This window comes from Plecotus auritus (assembly GCF_963455305.1).
Source record: "Plecotus auritus genome assembly, chromosome: 5".
In the NCBI taxonomy this organism is placed as follows: domain Eukaryota; kingdom Metazoa; phylum Chordata; class Mammalia; order Chiroptera; family Vespertilionidae; genus Plecotus; species Plecotus auritus.
In genome coordinates, this window is record NC_137776.1 from 16,948,161 (window position 1) to 16,970,044 (window position 21,884).

Genomic DNA, 21,884 nt, shown 5'->3' on the forward strand with positions numbered 1-21,884 from the left:
AAGCATGTTAGTAATCTCAGGTCCATATCCCTGTCTGATAAGACCGTGGCCAGGGCTCTCCTGCAAGTCTTCTAGGAGACCCGGGTCCAGGTCAGCGCCAGTGCTTTCCCCGGACCTGCGAGTGGGACCCGCCCCGGGCTCACCTTGGGCCGTGGGCCGCCGCCTCAGCCGCGGTTCTGAAGCCAAAGGTCGCAGCCCAAGTTCAGCGTCAGGGTGTGCGGGGCAAGGGGGGGGGCAAAGGGGGGTCCCCGGCCCCGCTCGCGGTGCCCACCGCAGAACCTGAGCTGCAGGAGTGGAGCGGGATTGTGGGGGTCTGGCGAACCCCCCTTTCGGCTTTCTCACAGTCAAGTGAGTGCCACCCTCTCCCGTCCCATGGCTCAGCCCAGCCCCGGGCCGTGGCTGCCACCCCGGGCCGCCTGGTTCCTAGTCCCCAGGAAGGGTGGGTGTCGCCGCCCGCCCGGGCCCTGCAGCCTCCCGCCCGGACAGGACAGCGGGACCGGCGGGCACTCACCTCGCGGACCGCGGCAGACACGGGGCGCGCTGGCGGCCCCACAAGCGCAGGGACCCACGGAGGAGGCGGGAGGCCATGGCTGGGACAGCGAAGAATGACTGGGGCGAAGGACGCGGCCAACTGGCGGCCCGGGGTGGGGCTCTGCGGGGAGGACGGTCCGCGGCCCGGCCCACTGAGCAGCCGCCGTCCCTTCTGCGTCTGGAGTCTGCAGCCGGATCCCCGAGGCCCTGGGGGCGGAGTTGGCGAGGGTTGCAACAGGCGTTAAAAGCAAAACTGTTTCTTTTCTCTGCAGCATTCTTACTAGTTCTGAGCAGTTGTTCTGTTTTGAATTCTTGAACCGCTTGGAGACACGCGTGTAGCCAGGGACCTTCGAAATGGACCCAAACACAAACCCACAAAAGTTTTGTTTTGTTTTTGTCAACACTGAAAATTGACTTACTCACATAGACAACTGTACACAACTAGTTTAAAAGAATTGTGCTGTTATCGTTTTGTGTTTTTTTTTTTTTCTGGCAAAAATTAGTAACCACTTCCTTGAAAAAAAAAATTAAGATATGCTCAGTATGCAAATAAAACTCTTCAGTTCTCCAGTAGTATTTGATTGGCATTCATGTCTTGCCATTTTCTCTTTCCTCAAGTTATCCAATACTGTTTGATAGTCTACATTTAAATTGAATGAAGTTTGAGCTACTGACATTTATGGGTTTGGTTTTTTTGATACTAGCACATCTCTGAAGGTCTTGAACTCTAAAAAGTTTGCAGAGTGGATTTAAGAATTGTAAGGCCATTTTAATAATTAAGGACAATTATCAAGAGCCTGAAAGGGTGCAAGTGAAAAAGAGGATTTGTGTTAGAAATTAAGAACTAATAACTAACCGAATGCAGGTTATAAACAAGTGAAAAAAATAGTAAGATTAATTCCAAACAGTAGCATGTGATTATTGGTTGACAGGGGCTGCTCATGCCCCCCCCCCCCCCGCCCCCCCGTCCCCCGCCCCGGCAGGCTTGCCAGAATTCTGGACTTGCTGGCTGGCCTTCTTAATAGCTCCACCATTTGGAATGTATGCCAGGGTATTTACTGGCTTCCTGGGACCAATGGTGATAATAAAATACTACTTGGTGTGCCTCTGTGTGGTCTGAGAATCACTACAGCAGCTGCTCTTGTTGAATGAGAATATCTGATAATGAGGTTTCGGATTTTGTATAGTAAACATGTCTCACAGGTGATTTTTTTTTTTTTTTTTTGCAGGCCTAATGCATCCAGTTTATTTTTCTTGTATGAAAACATGTGGTGGCCAAAGCTGGAGCCCAGGTCCTCTGCATGGAGACTCTCCCGTGGAACTTGACTAGAAGGTAGGTGAATTCCTGACATGGAAACTTGGTCTCTGTAGAGGGGTGTGAGTGACATAGATGTAGATCTTGGAGATGGCATAAAAGGTGGCCTTGGCAAAGTTGCCTAAGGTGGCAGAGTAGCCTCTGGCTTAGGTGGCAGTGCAGCCTCCTTCATACCAGTCATCCTCTACAGCTTATTGGGTCAAAGGGCCCAGATGATGACCAACGTGCCTGTGGGGGTAGGCATGAGGTGCACCAGCAATGGCCTGTCACCTTGCCAGGGATGGCAGGGGGTGTGTGAATCTTCGTCTCCAGTAGCCTTGCCACCCAGCATCTATGGAGGGGAGGTATCAGGCCCCACACATGGTGGTTACTATCTCTTTGGAGCACTTAACACCTAGACTAATATGGCCCTTATAGTTCCTGAGGGCAACAATTGCCTTGAACTTGTCCCAGTGGCCAGCTCAGGTCTTCTTTTGCATGGGCCTAGTCTTTTAAGATTTTGCCCCATTTGCCACATGTATGTACTTTTTTTTTCTGTATCATTTGAGAATGAGTTGGATACATCATACCCCTTTACCCCTAGTGTATATTCCCAGGAACAAAGGCGTTCTCTTAATAACCACAGCACAGTTATCATGTGTAGGTATTTAACCCTGATGTAATATTCTTAAGTAATCTACAGTTCGTATTCCTATTTCAATAAATATCGCAACAATACCCTTTTGTGATAATGAATTCAGTTAAAATAAAACATAAACAGAGACCAGCCTTGAAAAGTCCCTGGGAAGACAAAACCAGTTTAGTCATGCAAAGCTTAATTTAATCTAACAAAGCTTGAAGTAACTTGAAAATCAGATGCAAAACTTGAACTATTCCCAAGGCTGATGTGAAGTAACCACTGACCAATTCCCTATCATTTGAGAAAATTCTAATGTTATAACTGTGAAGAAGAAACAGTCACCATTTGCTCACTATGTAAGCTGCTTTATAACAATATTTCCCTGCATCTCATTCCATGTTATGATGTGAGTGCTTCCGGTTCTGAGAACGGTCCTTTTGGTGTGTGTGCAATAAACTCATTCTGATTACTACTTGGGTGATTCTTCGGTTTTACTCTGGCTATTTCTGAACTCTTGACAAGTGCAGCTCTGGCACAGTTCCTCCTGACTTTCTTTTTCATTCATGTCACTGGACCTTTCTGGAAGAGTAGATGCCAGGTACCGTATAGAAATGTTTGGTTGTCTTGCCCTAATCGGTTTGGCTCAGTGGATAGAGCGTCAGCCTGCAGTCTGAAGGGTCCCAGGTTCGATTCCGGTCAAGGGCATGTACCTTGGTTGCGGGCACAACCCCAGTAGGGAGTGTGTAAGAGGCAGCTGAATCGATGTTTCTCTCTCATCGATGTTTCTAACTCTCTATCCCTCTCCTTTCCTCTCTGTAAAAAATCAATAAAATATATATTTTTTAAAAAAAGAAATGTTTGGTTGTCTTGAGGTTTCCTCATGCAGAATTGGTGCATGAGTGGCATGGCACCCCCTCAGTACAATGCATTAGAATGTCCCTGAGGTTAGTTTGTCCCGTTCTAGGTGAGGTTAATTTGAAACTCCTTAATTTTAATCCCTTATTTTGGTTAAAACAGTGCCCACCAGGTTGCTTCACTGTAAAATTACTGTGTATCAATGTGTGAAATAAGAACAAATATGCTTCTGAATGCGGAGTGATCCGAGCTAAAATGAAATGAAAGGTGTAGCAACCTACGCAGATAATTTAGGCAACTCACCCAGTGCTTCATGAATGCTTTGAGCCATTAATATCTTTCTGGCGCTTTTACCTGGGAATGCTACGAGGCATGCTTTTATTAACTGAAGTGTCAGTTAGGGGCCAGAGTAATTGGGAATGTTCCAATTAGTACATGCTAACTTTAGGCATTGACAGAAGGGAAAGAAAGATAAGGACACTAGAGGAGGGTGGAACAAAATTATGAAAGGGTTATAGAAAAGGAAGGAAGAAAGGAAGGGAGGGAGGGAGGGAGGAAGGAAGGGAGGGAGGGAGGGAGGGAGGGAGGAAAGAAGGAAGGAAGGAAGGAAAGAAGGGAGGAAGGTAGGAAGGGAGGAAGGGAAGAAGGGAGGAAGGCAGGAAGGGAGGAAGGCAGGAAGGGAGGAAGGGAGGAAGGGAGGAAGGCAGGAAGGGAGGAAGGGAGGAAGGGAGGAAGGGAGGAAGGCAGGAAAGGAGGAAGGCAGGAAGGGAGGAAGGGAGGAAGGGAGGAAGGCAGGAAGGCAGGAAGGGAGGGAGGGAGGGAGGGAGGGATGTTGGGAGGGAGGAAGGAAGGAAGGGAGGGAGGGAGGGATTTTGGGAGGGAGGAAGGAAGGAAGGAAGGAAGGAAGGAAGGCAGGCAGGCAGGGAGGAAGGGAGGGAGATAAACCAGTCTAACTGAAGGATAGGTGCTGGGAAGAAGTAGGAATTCGGGTTCACCATCGGGAATTCAGATTTACACATGAAATTGCAAGGGTTTGAGTCCTCTCTGCTCCCTACTCTCTGTCAGTTGCCATTGTTGGGATTAAGTGGGCTGGTGCTTACAAAGGGCACGGCACAGAGGTTTGCTGCACTGTCCCTATTCAGTTATTGTTGGCCAGTATTTTTATTATTGTTGAATATCACACCAGGGAATTTAGATTTGATGTGTAAGGAGCTGAAAGTCCTCATTTATTCCCTTACCAGAGGCCCGATGCAGGAAATTTGTGCAAGGGGCTCAGTGAAAGGGCAGGGAAACTCCATGTTCCTTTTGTTCCATGTCTTCCACCTCGTGGAGTCAGGTTCCCGCCCTAGAACCTCTCCAAGAGTCCAACCCACACCTTTGAATTAGCCAATAGAAATGCAGGGGGAAGGTAAGCCACGCCCTGCCCCCATGTGCAACCTAATCCCGACCAATCAGCGGAGGCCACACTACCTCACCCCTCCTACCTCTCCCAGGCCCCCTATAAATCAGCGCGTTTGGGGTCTGACTCTCTCTCTCTCTCCACCTCGCAGCTGCGCCGGTGGGTGTGTGTGTGGGACTGAGCTCGAGCTAGCTCGATTAAAAGGCTCTTTGCTTTTGCATCGGACTCGGCTCCCTCGTGGTCTTTGGGGATCATGAAATCTGGGCATAACATTTGGGGGCTCGCCCGGGATCCCCAAGAACCTCAAGGGACCCCCGATCCGTAGAGTCTGACTGGCCACGGTAGGTGTCTGTCTGTTCCTTGTCTCTTTTTTGTGTGAGCTCATTTCTGAATCTCTGGTAGTGCCCGAAGCGGTCTAGGTGGATGCACCGGAGGACCACGGGCGGGAGGAATCAGGAGACGTCCCGATCCTCCTTCAGGAGGGACGTGTATTCCCCTCAAACCTCTGGGACGAGGTGGGTCGCTCCCACCGATTGGCGTGAGGCCGTCGTCCACACTTTCGGTTTTGTCAGTTTTGTTCCAACGGACTTGCGTTGGAAAGCTTGTCTTAAGGGCCCTTTGTTTGTCTGTGTCTGTGTTTTTCTGTTTTGTTTTGTGGACTCTGTTGACGGACATCATGGGACAGACTCAAACCACTCCTTTAAGCATTATGGTTGATCATTTCAAAGAGGTTAAGGGAAGAGCTAGCAAACTCAGTGTAGAGGTCCGGAAGGGCCGGTGGCAAACTTTTTGTTCTAGGGAATGGCCGACTTTTAGTGTCAGGTGGCCACCGGAGGGGACCTTCGACCTCCCCACCATCCACCGGGTGAGGGACATCGTCTCTCAGCCCAAGAAGGGACATCCTGATCAACTCCCTTACATTATTACTTGGCAGGACCTCGTGGAAGATCCACCTTCCTGGCTTAAGCCCTTTCTGTCCCCGCGCCCCCTGGAGCTGAAACCCATACTTGCTTTGCAGGAAACGGAGAAGGTGAAGAAGAAGAAGGATCTCACCCCGCCATCAGCTCCCCTCTACCCTGTCTTTCAGGGGGGAACTGAAGAGGAACTAATCTTTCCTCCCTCATATCAGGCCCCTAGGAGTCCACAGGGGGGCGATCCTCCCACGCGAGTGGAAGCGGACGCCACGGGGAGCAGAGTTCCGGGAGCGGCTGGGGAGCAGAGTTCCGGGAGCGGCTACGGTTCCGGTGGGCTCCCAGATGCAGATGGCAATCAACCCCATCACTATTGGCCTTTTGCCACTAGTGACCTTAACAACTGGAAGGCTCAGAATCCTAAGTTCTCTGAGAAACCAGCAGGGCTTATTGATCTGTTAGATTCTGTCCTTTTCACCCACCAGCCCACGTGGGACGACTGCCGACAGCTTTTACAGGTCCTGTTCACAACTGAGGAGAGGGAAAGAATCCTCAATGAGGCCCGGAAAGTGGTTCCAGGCGTGGACGGGAACCCAACCACCAACCCGGTCCAGATAGATGTCTCTTTCCCCTTAACTAGGCCTGAATGGGATTTCAACACGGCAGAAGGTAAGGAGAGGCTCCGGGTCTACCGCCAGACTCTAATGGGGGGTCTCCGAATGGCTGCTAGAAAGCCAACTAATTTGGCCAAGGTAGGGAATGTTCAGCAGGAAAGGGATGAGTCTCCAGCTGTCTTTTTAGAACGGATCATGGAGGCATACCGCACCTACACCCCCATGAATCCAGAAGCTCCTGAAAACAAGGCAGCTGTGATCATAAGCTTTGTAAACCAATCGGCTGCGGATATTAAAAAGAAACTGCAAAAAGTAGATAGGCTGGGGGAGAAGAGTTTAAAGGACCTACTGGAGGTAGCCGAGAAGGTGTATAATAACAGGGAGCCCCCAGAAGAAAGGCAGGCTCACGCTGCGGCGGCTGCGAGCAGCAAACAAACCCGAGACCTAGCTAAGATCCTGCTCGCCACCACCACGGACTCTTCCGAGGAACGGAACTGCCGTCTCCGCCAACTCGCCCCAACTCGCTGGCAACCAGGAGGACGGTAAGGGGACTGCCCGGGGCGGGAGGCGGAAGCTGCAGAAAGATCAGTGTCCTTACTGTAGGGAGATAGGGCACTGGAAACAAGAGTGTCCGAAGAGGGCCAGCAAAAAGGGAGGCGAAGCGGATCGAGTGAAGGTCCTGGAGCTAGATGAACTGAGTGATTAGGGGAGTCGGGGTTCGGATCCCCTCCCCGAGCCCAGGGTAACTCTTAAAGTGGAGGGGACCCCCATTGACTTCCTTGTCGACACCGGAGCGCAACACTCGGTCCTCTGTACGCCTCAAGGAAAATTAACAAATAAGAAGTCTTGGGTACAAGGGGCAACTGGTATGAACCAGTATTCATGGACTACCCGAAGAACGGTGGATTTAGGGACGGGCTGGGTATCCCACTCTTTTATGGTAATTCCAGAATGCCCCTACCCACTGTTAGGACGAGACTTGCTCACTAAGATCGGAGCTCAGATAACTTTCAGACAAGGGGGGCCTCAGGTTACTGAAGGCAAGGGCCAACCCATCCAGGTCCTGACCATAAGGCTGGAGGATGAGTACCGGCTTCACCAAAAAGCCTCTCCAATAGAAGGCTACAGCGGACAACTGACGTGGACTCGGTTGCCTCGGGTTCAAGAACTCACCCACCATCTTCGACAAGGCCTGCATGAGGACCTGGGAATCCTAGAGCAAGTGAATGGGCTCCGGAAGGACCTGACCGACCAGCCCCTTCCAGATGCAGACGTCACCTGGTTCACGGATGGAAGCAGCTTCGTATGGGACGGAAGCAGGTATGAGGGTGCAGCTGTAGACACTGAAATGGACACTGTATGGGCAGAGGCTCTGCCTCCGAGACGTCAGCCCAGAGAGCAGAGCTTATGGCCCTCACCAAGGCCCTGACACTGGGAGCTGGAAAGCGGCTCAACATCTACACAGACAGCCGGTATGCGTTCGCCACCGCTCATGTTCATGGGGCAATCTACCAAGAGAGAGGGCTACTAACAGCAGAGGGGCGGACTATAAAGAATAAACAGGAGATACTCAACTTACTCTCAGCCTTATGGCTCCCTGCCAAATTGGCCATCATACACTGCCAAGGACACCAGAAGGCTGACGACCCAGTGGCAAGAGGAAACCGCAGGGCTGACCAGGCGGCCAAGGCAGTAGCCCTATCTCCGATCCTCACCATGGCCCTACAGCTCCCAGACACAGGAGACCCAGTTCCGCCAGTTCAGCCAGGATATTCCCTGGAGGAGTTACAGCACATTAGGAAGCTTCCCCAAGCAAAGGAGGAGAAGGGGTGATGGTATATGCTGGAAGACATCTTGCCCAGGTAAGGTTTTCCCGCTGAGATAGGGTCAGACAATGGACCAGCTTTTGTCTCGCAGGTAACGCAGGCAGTGGCCAAGGCCATTGGGGCAAATTGGAAATTGCATTGTGCTTATAGGCCCCAAAGCTCAGGACAAGTAGAAAGGATGAATAGAACTCTAAAAGAGACCCTGACCAAATTGACCATGGAGACTGGCGGGGACTGGGTGGCTCTCCTTCCATATGCCCTTTACCAGGTTAGGAACTTCCCCTACACCCTGGGTTTTACTCCTTATGAGATCATGTTTGGCTGGCCACCCCCTATTATCCCTAACCTTAAAGCCGAATTTCTTACAGAACTTGAAAGTCAAGAACTGTTTCTTTCCTTGAGAGGGCTCCAGAGGGCGCACGAGGACATTTGGCCGCGCCTCCGCGCTATCTACGAGACCGGCCCAGCCCCAACTCCTCATCAGCATAAGCCCGGGGACTGGGTCTGCGTGGAGAGACACCGCCGGGAGACCCTTGAGCCACAATGGAAGGGTCCCTACGTCGTAGTGCTGACGACCCCCACCGCTCTCAAGGTAGACTGCGTCGCGACCTGGGTCCATCACACTCACGTCCTGTCAGCGGACCCATCTGTGATCCGGGAAGACTTCGTCACCAAATGGAGCATTGATCGAGATCAACGCAACCCGCTCAAGCTCAAGCTTCGGCGAGCTCGACCTGCCTGATGCTGGAGGGGGAAGGAAGGCTACCGGATGGGACACCGGGAAGACTTGGGGACTCCGATTTTATCAGTGCAGGGAATTTGGGATGGTGTACCCTCGTGACCCAGGAATGTTGTTCAGTAGAAATACAAACCGACCCATGATTGGGCCTGTAAGTTTCAAGACAAGGGGGGAATGAAAGGGCAGGGAAACTCCATGTTCCTTTTGTTCCATGTCTTCCACCTCGTGGAGTCAGGTTCCCGCCCTAGAACCTCTCCAAGAGTCCAACCCACACCTTTGAATTAGCCAATAGAAATGCAGGGGGAAGGTAAGCCGCGCCCTGCCCCCATGTGCAACCTAATCCCGACCAATCAGCGGAGGCCACACTACCTCACCCCTCCTACCTCTCCCAGGCCCCCTATAAATCAGCGCGTTTGGGGGCTGACTCTCTCTCTCTCTCTCCACCTCGCCGCTGCGCCGGTGTGTGTGTGTGTGTGTGTGTGGGACTGAGCTCGAGCTAGCTCGATTAAAAGGCTCTTTGCTTTTGCATCGGACTCGGCTCCCTCGTGGTCTTTGGGAATCACGAAATCTGGGCATAACACTCAGCCCTCGCAGCCCCAGCTTCGTCCAGAGGGACGTCTGGTTAATTAGCATATTGCGCTTTTATTATTATAGATTCAGTAAATACTTGTTGACTTTCTCCTGATATTAAGGACAGATGCTGTACAAGATAAAAGCCCTGCTTTCAAAGACTTGGACATACAGTTGTGAAAATAAGACTCTGAGATGATTTAAAATCTAAAACTCCGTGATAAATGTGGGAGTAAGCCAACAGCCCAGAGTAGGGAGCTGACACGGTGGGTGGCCTACTTGATTTGCTTCTTTCCTCACTTTACTTTCATGGAATAGCAGAAAGCACATGGGCTGCAGCATTCCACTGACCAAGATGAAGGTTGGAAACCTCTGCTTGAGTTAATGAATTTCTCTAAGTCTCTGTTTCCTTATCTGTCAAATAGAGATATTAATAGTATCAGCCTCCCAGGGTTGTGAGTCTAAAGGAAGGCAAAATATGCAAAGCATTCAGTCTGGCAGCAAGAAGAAGGAAGTACCTAGCAACATCGTTACTGTTTTACCTGGCTTAATTCTTAGGAGAGGCCATACTCTTCCCAAGTTGCCAGGAAAACCCATAGACCAGCCTTGGGCAAACTACGGCCCGCGGGCCGGATCCGGCTGTTCTATCCGGTTCTCTTGCTCTCCCCTCCACTCCTTTACTTTGAATTTATATTAGTTCACACAAACACTCCATCCATGCTTTTGTTCCGGCCCTCCGGTCCAGTTTAAGAACCCATTGTGGCCCTCGAGTCAAAAAGTTTGCCCACCCCTGCCATAGACCCTGCGCCTAACTTCTGGATTAGTTACATTTTGGGTAGCTAAAGCCTCCTATCATTCAACTGCCTCTCTTTCAAAATGGACTTTTCAGAACATATGGCCTGGGTTGGGGCTGGGGTTTGGAAATGTTGAGTGGGTGAGGAAGACTTCATATCTCAGGGGGAAAACCAGTGAACCAACAGCTCACCCCTGTGAAAATCGAAGCCCAGGCCTTCCTGGTTGCAGGGACTTCAGGGTTGTTAAGTTGAGAAGGAAGGGAAGAAAATGCAAAGGACTTCGGTGCCCATCACGGGCACAGAACGAGAAGGGTAGATAAAGAACAAGTGCTGGAAGCTTGCTGCTGTGATGCAAGTGCCATCCCAGGGCAGATTTCATTACCAGTGCTCACGGAGGAGCAATAGGAACAAAGTGTACAGAATCCGGCAGAGGCAGCCTGTCTTTGCCAGCCATGAAACGCTCTGCCAGCTCTCTGGGCCCAGGCAGGTGTTGTCCCGGCTGCAGGCTACGTGGTATCTACAGACTAAGGGTGAATGTTGCTCCAGCTGCTAGGCCTAGTTGAAAGAGAGCTAACATCGGGGTGAAATCCCCGGGATTTACTTTGATTACCCAGAAGGTGATTGTGTTGTTTTTTTTTTAATTACCCAGAGGGAGATAGACACTGAAAAACGTTTGCATTATGAATTTTCACCCAGCTCTTTTTTTGAAATACAGGTTATCTATGCTATAGTATGTCGCCTTTGCTACGAATGGAAATTCTAGCACAATCTTACTTTCCTAGATGCCAAAGAGCTGAGAAATAAGGTCTTGCTTTCTCAATTTAAAGGTATTTACCTTCTGAGATATTTACCAAAGTAACTTCATGATCTATAAAGCAAGCCACAAATTTGAAGGTAATTACATTTAAAGGTTCACTCAAGATATATAGATATAGATTCCTTGATCTGCTCCAAAGATGTATAACCTTGCTTTAGAGATTCCCTTTGTCCTGGTGCACTATTGCAAAATTAGAGCTATACTAAAAATATCCCCAGAGGTGAATAGTTGAATTCCAGTGGGGGGGAAAAATAAAAGTTTTTTTTCCTCCTTTTCTAATATTTTTGAACTTTCTACTACAGAGGACAATTTGATCACAGTTCGATCACAGAGGAACTTTGTTTATAAATAATATATTTAGGTTGCTAACAATTAAAGTCCCCTAAAAATACAATAGCAGCAAAGATTGGCTCTCCCTCTAAAATTAGCATTGTTTGGTGATTCTAAACAGGGTCTCTTATATTAGGATTTATGAAAGTTGGAACTAATTGCTTGTACTTTATTTTGAATAGGTACTTTATTCAAAGGAAACGTTGTGAATGAATTTTAACCTATTTGGCCCTGTACACCCCTTAATATTCTTTTTGTCATATAACAAGTAACTGTGGAAAAGTTCAAGATGGGTGAAGGTTCTCCATTTCCCCACACTTTGATGGCAGGTTATAATACAAGCAAGTCCCTGACCAAATTCTACCACTTAGACATACATTTATTAAACATGTATTTGCAAGCAAGCACAAAACAATTCATACCACAAGACAGAAACCCCCGCTCTTTGTCCTCTCGAGTGCTTTAATGACCTTTACATAAAAGTCTACTTGGAGCTGACTCAAAATATTCCAGAGGCATAGTTGACATCACAAATCCAATGGACACAGGACCAAGCCCACATGGGATGTGAGTTATTCCTTTGTCCAGAGTATCCATGCTGAATATGCCACCTGCCTGTTAGTCACTTTTTAGTGATTTCGCTTATTAGCTTGACTGTCACTATATCTCAGTGCTTGTGTTCAAGTAACCCTTATTTTACTTAATAGTGGCCCCAGAGCACAAGAGTAGTAATGCTAGCAATTCAGATATGCCAAAGAGAAGTCAAAAAGTGCTTCTTTTAAGTTCAGAGTATACATAGGATTTGGTATTATCTGTGTTATCAAGCATTCACTAGGGATCTTGGATTGTATTCCCCACAGGTAAAGGGGGACAACTCTGTCTTTGACTTGTGGCCTCTAGGGTTGTCAAGAAAAAGGAAGAGAGCGTGAGCAGAAAATCTAAAGGGAGACTTGACTTTAGGGCCAGGCCTCGAAGTAACCTATATTCTTTTGACTAATGTTCCATGGGTTATAACTAGTCACATGCCCCCATGTGGCCTTACTGGGCTCCATCCAGATTGAGGAGGCTGAAAAATACTGTCTTTCTTTGTACTCAGGAGGAAAAAGAAAAGGTTGGTGACCATACAGCCCTGACAGCATATATGTCATCTTCACCTAGTAAAATCCTCCCAATAGATGTGCTTTTCCATATTCTCATTTAAAATGTTTGATTTGTTGAGTGAATTTTCTGTGTGCTTACCTTATTCTCCTTTTAGATTGACTCTGTCAGTTGGGAACATGTGTAAGCACACATTGATTGAATTCCACAGATTCAAAGGTGATCATGACCTGCTCCCTGCCTAAGAGCTCACTGTCTGGGGAGAGACAGAGATGTAAAAGGCACAGTTATAAAGGTATTTACATTTCTCTGCCCCATTTTCCTTTTGTACGTACACCGTTGGTTTTGAGGAGTGGATTCTCAATGTATATGCTGTTTTGTTTCTGTGTTTACTATATCAGACTTCAACCTGGAGTAGCTGATGACTTTTCATGTTGTGGATCGTCTCTACCTTCCAGGTAGAGAGAATAGCAGGTGCAAAGTTGGAGGGAAAGCTTGGTAGGAGGACAATCTGAAAGTCTGGCGTGATTGGAATGTAATGTAGAGAGTGAGTGGGAGGATGGTGAGAAATATGGGGAGGGTATTGCAGTGTGGGACCAGGCCATGCAGGGCATTGGAGCCCAAGATAAGGAGGTAGGATTTCATTTTCAAACAATTAAAAACAAAAAAAGCCACAGAGGGGTTTTTAAGCAGAGCAGTGGGTTGATTCCTTACATTTGTGGATTGGTGAGTAGGTCGGTGGAGCCCAGTTAAGAAGTTACTGGGCTCTTCTAAGTGAGATATGATTGTTGCCTAGGAATAGAAGTGGTAGTGGAGATGGAAGGAAGTGAGCAGATTCTCAATATGTATTTTTTGGGAATGGAATTGACAGAGCTTTCCAACTATCTTAGTCTGTTAGGACAGACTGCTAGGACAAAATATCAGGGACCTGGTAGCTAATAAACAATGTAAATTTATTCCTCAGTTTTGCAGATATGAAGTCCAAGATCAGAGGGCCAGCATGGTCAGGTGAACTCCCTCTCCGGGTTGCAGACTTCTTGTATCCTCACATGATGGAAGGGACAGAGAGCTCTCTGGAGCCACCTTTATGAAGGCACTAATCCCATTTATGAGGGCTCATGACCTAAGTACCTCCCCAAGGCCCTACCTCCAAATACCATCCATCACATTGGGCTTTAGGTTTTCAACATATGAATATTGTGGAGGTTGGGAGAACACAGACATGCAGACCATAGCTTGATGCTATGGATGGAGGAGTAGCATTTTACCTGAATATCAGTGGAAGATATGACTCATTAGCTGGTTGGAAAATGGTCACTTTATAGTGATGAAATAGTCATGAAACAGTTTATGGAAAAGTCTGTCATTTCTTGCCACTTCTACTCTGAACTGTTAAGTTTTTCTCTGGTGCTCGATTCTAAGTCTGTGAGATTGGTTCAATGAATCATTCTACCCTTTTAGGTAACATGAGCCATTATTTAAACAGCAGTTACTGGGAGTAGGGTTCTCTTCACACAGGAAGGAAATTACTCTCTTGCGTTATAAACTTGACAGTGACTTAATGCAGGACTGGATTAAGTATAGAGTAAGTATTAAGTATACTTACTTTTAAGTATAGAGTAAGGAGGGAGGGCAGGTGGGGAAAGAGTGATGAACTGGAGACTGTTGAGTCAGGTTTTAGAAGTTCAACTTTTTCATTCAATTGTACAGGTACCCAGTATGGCAATGTGACTGCAGACTTTGAACCTAGGTCTGACTTGTGGGGTGATGCTCTCATTCCAGTAACACATATATCTTTCCAGAATATTGTCTAGGTGTAAACAATTTAAGGAATCACTTTAGATGGAGATACTTAAGACTCTTCCAGAGATTAGATTATCTGAAGATGTGGACTTTGATGCTGCAGCCTGCATGGCTAGGGTTCAGGATCTGAAAAAGGAGCTGACACACAAATGAAAACACTAGACAATTATTAAGGGGTGGGGGCCAGGTGGAGACCTCTCTCTAGGAGAGGCACACCGAAACCAGGCCTTGTCCACTTTTTATTCAATTTTAGATACACATCTTGCCCTCAGTAAAGCACGGCAAACAGGTAGCAGATAGACTGCCTCTAAGGTCAGTAAAGATCAGTAAGGATCAGTAAAGATCAGTAAGGTTCAGTAAACATTTACTTTGAGGCTATTAGGCCAGGAAATTGCTTCAAGCCACCACTATCTCAACAGAATAATGGTGCATGGTATTAGCCCTGCCAACACCCAAGGTCCATCGGCCTTCCGCGTTCCTTGGTGCACTCTTACGATAGTATCGACAGTGGATGGCTTCCCGCACTTTGAGACAGAGATGTGTTGAAGCAAGTTTGTGGAGGGATTCCTTCGGATTTACACTTCCAGGAGGACTCGGTGCACTTCCCCACTGGGCTTGCCATCAAGGCCACGTGACATTTCCCCTGCAACGAAACCGCTGAGAACGCTGGGTCTGCTAAGTCACGTAGCCCAAGTCACAGAGCTCTTTCACCGCAGCCTGGATCTGCTGCAGCGCCTTTCACTCCAGCCTCTCTCAGCGTTGGCAGCTTTTTTAGGTCACTGGTGTATGTTGGGTCAAATGGTATTCCCAGGTGTGGAATACACTGTCTGTTTGGAGGGTTTATCTCCCACCCTCTGGGACACAGGTGTTTTATTTGCCATTTCTTGCTCATCGGACTGATTAACATGATGTCATTTTCATAGTGGAATGAAGTGAAGCCTGGAATACCCAAATCCCCTGGGTCCCTTCAGATCTCTTATGATAGAGAAGGAGAGATTTGCCATAGTCCCTTGGGGTAGGGCCATACATGTGTACTTCAGCTCCAACAGAAGGGAAACTGTTGTTGATCGTCCTTCTTGGTAGGGATGGAAAATGATGTATTTGCCAAATCATTGGCTGTATACCATGTGCTGAGGTCACTGCAACAGGTGCTACTTACGTCCCAAGTTTGTCCACTCTCATTCTCTCACATCTGTCTGACTTCTGTAGCAGTCAGGCTGCTGAATTAATGGAAATAGGACTTGGACCACCACTCCTGTCCCATTTAAAGGTGCCACAAATCATTGCTCTGGGATGTATATCGTTTTTGCTTCACTATCTTGGCTGGGGAATGATGGGGCAGTTTCAGAGGCTTCTGCAGTAAGTCTTCACTTCTATAAGTTAAGGGGCACCAAAGATTGCTAACAAACCACCAAAACCTAGGCATGGGGCAAGTTCTGTTTTACAGACATCAGCAGGAATCAGTCCTGCTGACACTTTGATCTTGGATTTCCAGCCTCCAGAACTGAGATGGTACATTTCTATTGTTTGTGGTACTTTGTTAAAACAGCCCTAGCAAACGAATACATCCCCCAAAGCCATCTAAGTTTATAGACTTAATATTTACACTTTCCCTGAAATTCTCAAGTGCCTCAGATTTTGTCCCTTCCAGGACACTCCCTTGAATCAATATTCATCCTAGCTTATCACCCATGACATTTTAAACAGTTGCACTGGTAGGCCTGCCTGGAGATATTTATGCTCCTCCTTATTATTAGCGATGAGGTCCTCATTATTAGATGGTGGTGATCCAGTTCCAAAATCTCATTTAGAATCTGCTTCTTCAGTCCACACATGGAACCAACATACTTAGGTTGAATAACTTAGAAATGACTTTGAGATGGACATTTGCTTGAAGAAAGCTTTTTGGGAATGCTTTTAGGATCAGTACCAGTGAGGAGGGAAGAAAATTGGGTTGGACAGAGGCAGGAGTTAAACAGTAATCCAGTTACAACCAAGGCCTTGCCAATCCCACAGGAGTGGCACAACCCTTCCAAGTTGTTTAAATTGAGACAAGGGTGCCAGGTCTTTATAGAGCAACATTGACTTGGTAGTGGATTTGGCCTGCCACTGGAGGCGGGGGCGGAAAGGTATCGAAGCTGGGGGATGGGTGCCCCTGTCATGAGGGGCGGGGGACTGGCCAGTACACAGCATTCAGTGCTCTTCCCATTATAAAGCACATACACATACTAGATGAAGTATAACAAATATCCATAGGGAGACATTTGCTGTGCACCTGGCTGCATAAGTCAGCTTCTTTCTTTCTCTTTGTGAAAATTAAACAAAAGCAACAGAGAGAGAGAGCAACTACTCACAAGCACATTTCCTGCTAAATGAGAAAATGGGAATCTTTTACGACTTTAACATAAATATAAAATCTACATAAAGCATCTGCAACCTGATAGAAACCTCAAAACAGGAAGTGGAAAGTCATGCATAGAGTGGGGGAGGGCTCAGAAGTGATGCTGTAAGAAATGGCATACAGAAATATGTATCTACATGGGAGGCTTAACCTGAAATGCAAAAGACATAGCCCTTGCTTACAGCCACCAACTGCAGGATGCTTTTGAGCAAAAGCCACAAAAATATGCTTCCTGAAAGTAAGGAAACTCCCCCTTGAGCCTAAAAGCTTTCTGCTCTGTGTGCAAATATAGAGTGGGGAGTGGTGTGAGTAGAGTTAAAATCAGGCAGAACCTCATGGGAAAAAGTGAAAAGAAGCATGGAGGATGGAAAGGGTGTCCACTGGCAGCAGATTTCAGAAAGTCCCCAGAAAAAATAGATTTCCTAAAAGTGAGGAACTCACTTTGAATTACAAAGGCAATATTTTTGTTTGCAAAAATGGGTTGGTAGCTGGGCTATTGGCAAAGGCCTGTATGAAATTGTGTCTGTGTGTGCGTGCGCGCGTGCGTGTGTTTAAGAAATTTTAAAAAATGGACCTTTTAAAAAAAATCAATAAAATGGACTTTACTTTTTAGAGCAGTTGTAGGCTTGTGGAAAAATTGAGGAGAAAATACAGAGAGTTCCCACAGACTTTCTATTTGCCCATACACACAGTGTCCCCCACTATCAGCATCCTGCAGCAGAGTGATACACATGTTACAGTTAATGAACTTACACTGACACATCAGTGTAACCCAAAGTCCTTAGTGCATATTAGGATTCAGTCTTGTGTTGTACACACTATGGGTTTGGACAAATGTGTAATAACATTTATCCATCATTATTGGGTTTTACAGTGTATTTTTACTTCCCTGAAAATCCTCTGTGCTCTGCCTATTCATGTCTTCACCACACTACCCTACTCTTGACAATCATTAATATAGATATATATTTTTAAAAATATTTTTATTGATTTCAGAGAGGAAGGGGAAGGGAGAGAATCATTGATTTGTTGCCTCCTGCACGTCCTACACTTGAGCCCGCAAACGGGGTATGTGCCCTGACCAGGAATCGAACCCTGACCTCTTGGTTCATAGGTCGACACTCAACCACTGAGCCACACCAGCCAGGCCAATCAGTAATATTTTTATTGTCTCCATGGTTTTGCCTTTTTCAGAATGTCATATAGTTGGAATCTTACAATATGTTGTCATTTCAGATTGGCTTCATTCACTCAGCAATATGCATTCAAGGATCCTCGATGTTTTTTTCATGACTTGATAGCTCATTTCTTTTTGGTGTCGAATAGTATGTCATTGTTGAATATACCACAGTTTATTTATCCATTCCCCTATTGAAGGGTATCTTGGTTGCTTCCATGTTTTGGAAATTACGAGTAAAGCTGCTGCAAATGTTAATGTGCTGGGTTTGTGTTATTTTTCAACTCCTTTGGGTAAATATCAAGGAATGTGATTTCTGGATTGTCTGGTAATGGCATGTTTAGTTTTGTAAAAAGTTATCAAACTGTATTATTTTGCACCCCACTAGCAATGAATGAGAGTTTCTGTTGCCCCATATCCTTGCTAACATTTGGTGTCAGTGTTTTAGATTTTGGTCATTCTAATTGATTCGTAGTGGTATCTCATTTTCTTAAAAAAAATTTGCAATTCCTAGTGACATCTCTTCATATGTTAATTTGCCATCATCTCTATTGCTGAGCATCTCTTCATCCGGTAATTTGAGATCTGCTTTCTTCTGTGGTTAGTGTGTTCAGATCGTTGGCCCACTTTTTAATTGGTTTGTTTTCTTATTGTTGATTTTGAAGAGTTATTTATATATTTTTGAATAATGGTCCTTAATCAGATATGTTTTTTGCAAATATTCTCTCCCAGTCTGTGGCTTGTTTTCTCATTCTATTGACAGTGTCTTTTGCAAAACAGAAGTTTTAAACTTTAATGAAGTCCACCTGATGAATTATTTTCTTCATGATTCATGCCTTTGGTGTTGCATCTGAAATGTCATCACCACACCCAAAGTCACCTAGATTTTCTCCCAGGTTATCTTCTCGAAGTTAGCACTCACATTTCACATGTAGGTCTATGCTCCATTTTGAGTTAATTTTTGTGAAGGATGCAGTGTCTGTGTCTAGATTCATTTCTCAGGGTGTGGATCTTTAGTTATTCCACTAGCATTTGTTGAAAGACTATCTTTTCTCCTTTGTGGTGCACTGGCTCCTAAAGATCAGCTAACTATAGTTTTAAGTCTGTTTCTGAGCCCTCCATTCTGTTCAATTGGTCTAATTGTCTATTCTTTTGCCAATACTGTTTTGATTACTGTAGCTTTATATAATAAGTCTAGAATTTGGATAGTTCCAGACCTCCAGCTTTGTTCTGCTCCTTCAATACAGGCATAGCTCCGAGGTATTGCAGGTTTAGTTGCAGATCGCCTCAGTAAAGTGAATATTGCAATAAAACAAGTCATACAAGTCTCTTGGTTTCACAGTGCATATAAAAGCGATGTTTACACTATACTGTAGTCTACTATGTGTGTAATAGCGTTAGGGCTAAGAACAATTTAAATACCTTAATTAAAAATGCCGTATTGCTAAAGAATTCTAACCATCATCTGAGCCTTCAGCAAATTACAATATTTTTTTCTGGTGGAAGGTCTTGCCTCGATGTTGACGGCTACTGAATGATCAGGGGGGTTGAGTTGGCTGTAGAAAAAAATTTTTTTTAATCATCACCCGAGGATATTTTTTCATTGATTTTTACAGAGAGTGAAAGAGAGAGGGAAAAACAGAGAGAAATATTGATGTGAAAAAAACACATTGATTAGTTGCCTCCTGCACCTACCCTTGACCAGGGCCTGGGCCGGGAAGGAGCCTGCAACACAACCGAGGTATGTGCCCTTGACCTGAATCTGTTGTACCGTACCCCGAATCTCAGAAAGGACGCCTCAAGAAGTCGAATTATGGAGTCATTTATTAAAGGCTGGTGGCTTACGAGGGGCAAAAGTGCTCCAGATCTCGCAGCCCTGAAAAGCTCGCCACATCTGGCTTATATTGGCAGAATATCACAAAGATATCAATTACATCTTTGGGTTTGGAATGAGGAACCTGGTTTGCACGAAGCAGTTACAGAAGCGAAATTGAACAAGTTAGTTATCTATAAAGATTAAGTATAGTTTTGGGTCTAGGGATCACTGAATCAACAGAAACACATTATCTGGGGCCACTGAGGCAATTTAGAATAATTGTGCTGTCCAGATTCCGGGACCACTGAGTCAACCGGAATGCATTATTTGTAGCTACTGAGGCAATTTAGGGTAATTGTGCTGTTCTGGTTCTGGGACCACTGAGTCAACCGAAACTCATTATCTGTAGCTACTGAGACAATTTAGGGTAATTGTGTTGTCCTGGTTCCCAGAAGAATGTGCTTCGATAACCAGTGAGGTCACAATCAATGGGATATTCAAACCACCATCAATGGAGTATTCAATTGATTGGGATAGCATACATAAGTTCAGAAAATCAAAATAACTTTTCTATTGTTTTAGCAAGCAATAAGTACAGAAGCCAACAGCAGGGTTAAAGTTAAAGTTAAAACTGCAGTTTCTACCTGAGATGATTGCTACCATACTTCAAATTGAACCTAGGATCCTTTGGTCTGCAGGCCAATGCTCTATCCACTGAGCCAGACCAGCTAGGGCTGGCTGTGGAAATTTTAAAAAATAAGACAATAATGAAATCTGCCACATTAATCAACTCTTTCTTTCACTTGAACACTTAGAGGCCACTGTAAGATTTTTGATTGACCTAATTTCAATATTGTTGTTCTCATGGAATAGGGAAACCCTAGGAGAGGGAGAGAAATGGGAGACTGGCTGGTTGGTGGACCAGTCAAAACACACACGACATTTATTAAGTTTGTCATCTTATGTGGGCATGGTTCATGGAGCCCGAAAAAATGATAGTAATTACATAAAAGACACTGATCACAGATCACCATAACAAATGTAATACTAATGAAAAGATTTGAACTATTGTGAGAATTACCAAAATGTGACACAGAGACATGAAATGAGCAAATGCTGTGGGAAAAACAGTGCCAATAAATTTGCTTGAGGCAGGTTCCCACCAAACCTTCAATTTGTAAAAAACAAAATGCAAAACATGCCCTTGCATGTGCTGGAGGGTGGGGGTGACCAATGGAAAAAAAGGAGACATATGCAATACTATATGTAATACTTTAATCAATAGAGTATTAAAACACACACACACACACACACACACACACACACCCCAAAACCTACAATACCTATGAAGCACGATAAAACAAAGCACAATAAGTGAGGTATGCCAGTATAGTGTTGTCTATTCTGGGTCTTTTGCTTCCTCATATGGTCTCAGTCTAAGGTTGCGCTGTCTGTTGCAACCTCTAGGGTCCACATGTTGTGCTACTAATTCCATGAAAATATGTCTCGACTATCTTCACAATCTGATTGACATTTATAAAATGCACTTTATAATGCAACCAGAAGATGGCAATAGAGTAACATAAATCTAAACACTGAAGTTGCTTTTAGTAGCTCTTGTCCTTCAAAATACTTTTATTGTCTAGTTCTCCAGCCTTTTGTTTTTTAATTCTTGCAAATAGCTTGTTATATAAGTGGGCTGACATCAAAACCCCACATGGTATCAGCATCCCCTGCTGTGTGCAATGGAGTATCCAGACCCTTTCTCAGCTGGGCAAGTTCTCTTTCCAAAAGTCTGTGAGAACGAACATAAAAAAGTGGAGCCCAGCCTGCATGGCTCAGTGGTTGAGCATCGACCCATGAACCAGGAGGTCAGGGCACATGACCAGGTTGCAGGCTCAATCCCCAGCGTGGGGTGTGCAGGAGGAAGTCAATCAATGATTCTCACTCATCACTGATGTTTCTATCTCTTTCTCCCTCTTCCTTCCTCTCTGAAATTAATAAAAATTATATTAAAAAGAAAAGAAAACTGAGACCATTAATGACCTTAATTTCTCACCCCATCCAACCTACAAATTTATCTGTACCCACATGCAAGTTAGGGAAACAAAAGACTTTCAGGAGATAGGCAAACCGGAAGACTAGCGTCCTGAAGAAAGTGTTTCAAGAAGGAAGGATTGATCAATTTTGTCAAATCCAACTGATAGGACAGTTAAGTTGAGGACTGAGAATTCAATTATGAAATGGGGAAAATAGTTGCTTTGATCAG

The 21,884-nt window shown here is 45.7% G+C and overlaps 1 protein-coding gene across 1 annotated transcript in view; it reads right to left on the reverse strand.

Annotated features, from left to right (window-relative positions):
- ACADL (acyl-CoA dehydrogenase long chain) overlaps positions 1-712 on the reverse strand; it is a 35,735-nt gene extending 35,023 nt beyond the window's left edge. The window contains exon 1 of the mRNA XM_080667233.1: positions 512-712. Coding sequence (XP_080523359.1) covers positions 512-588 — 77 coding nt within the window. The 5' untranslated portion in view covers positions 589-712. The remainder of the gene's footprint in view (positions 1-511) is intronic.
- Between the last annotated feature and the right edge of the window lie 21,172 nt (positions 713-21,884).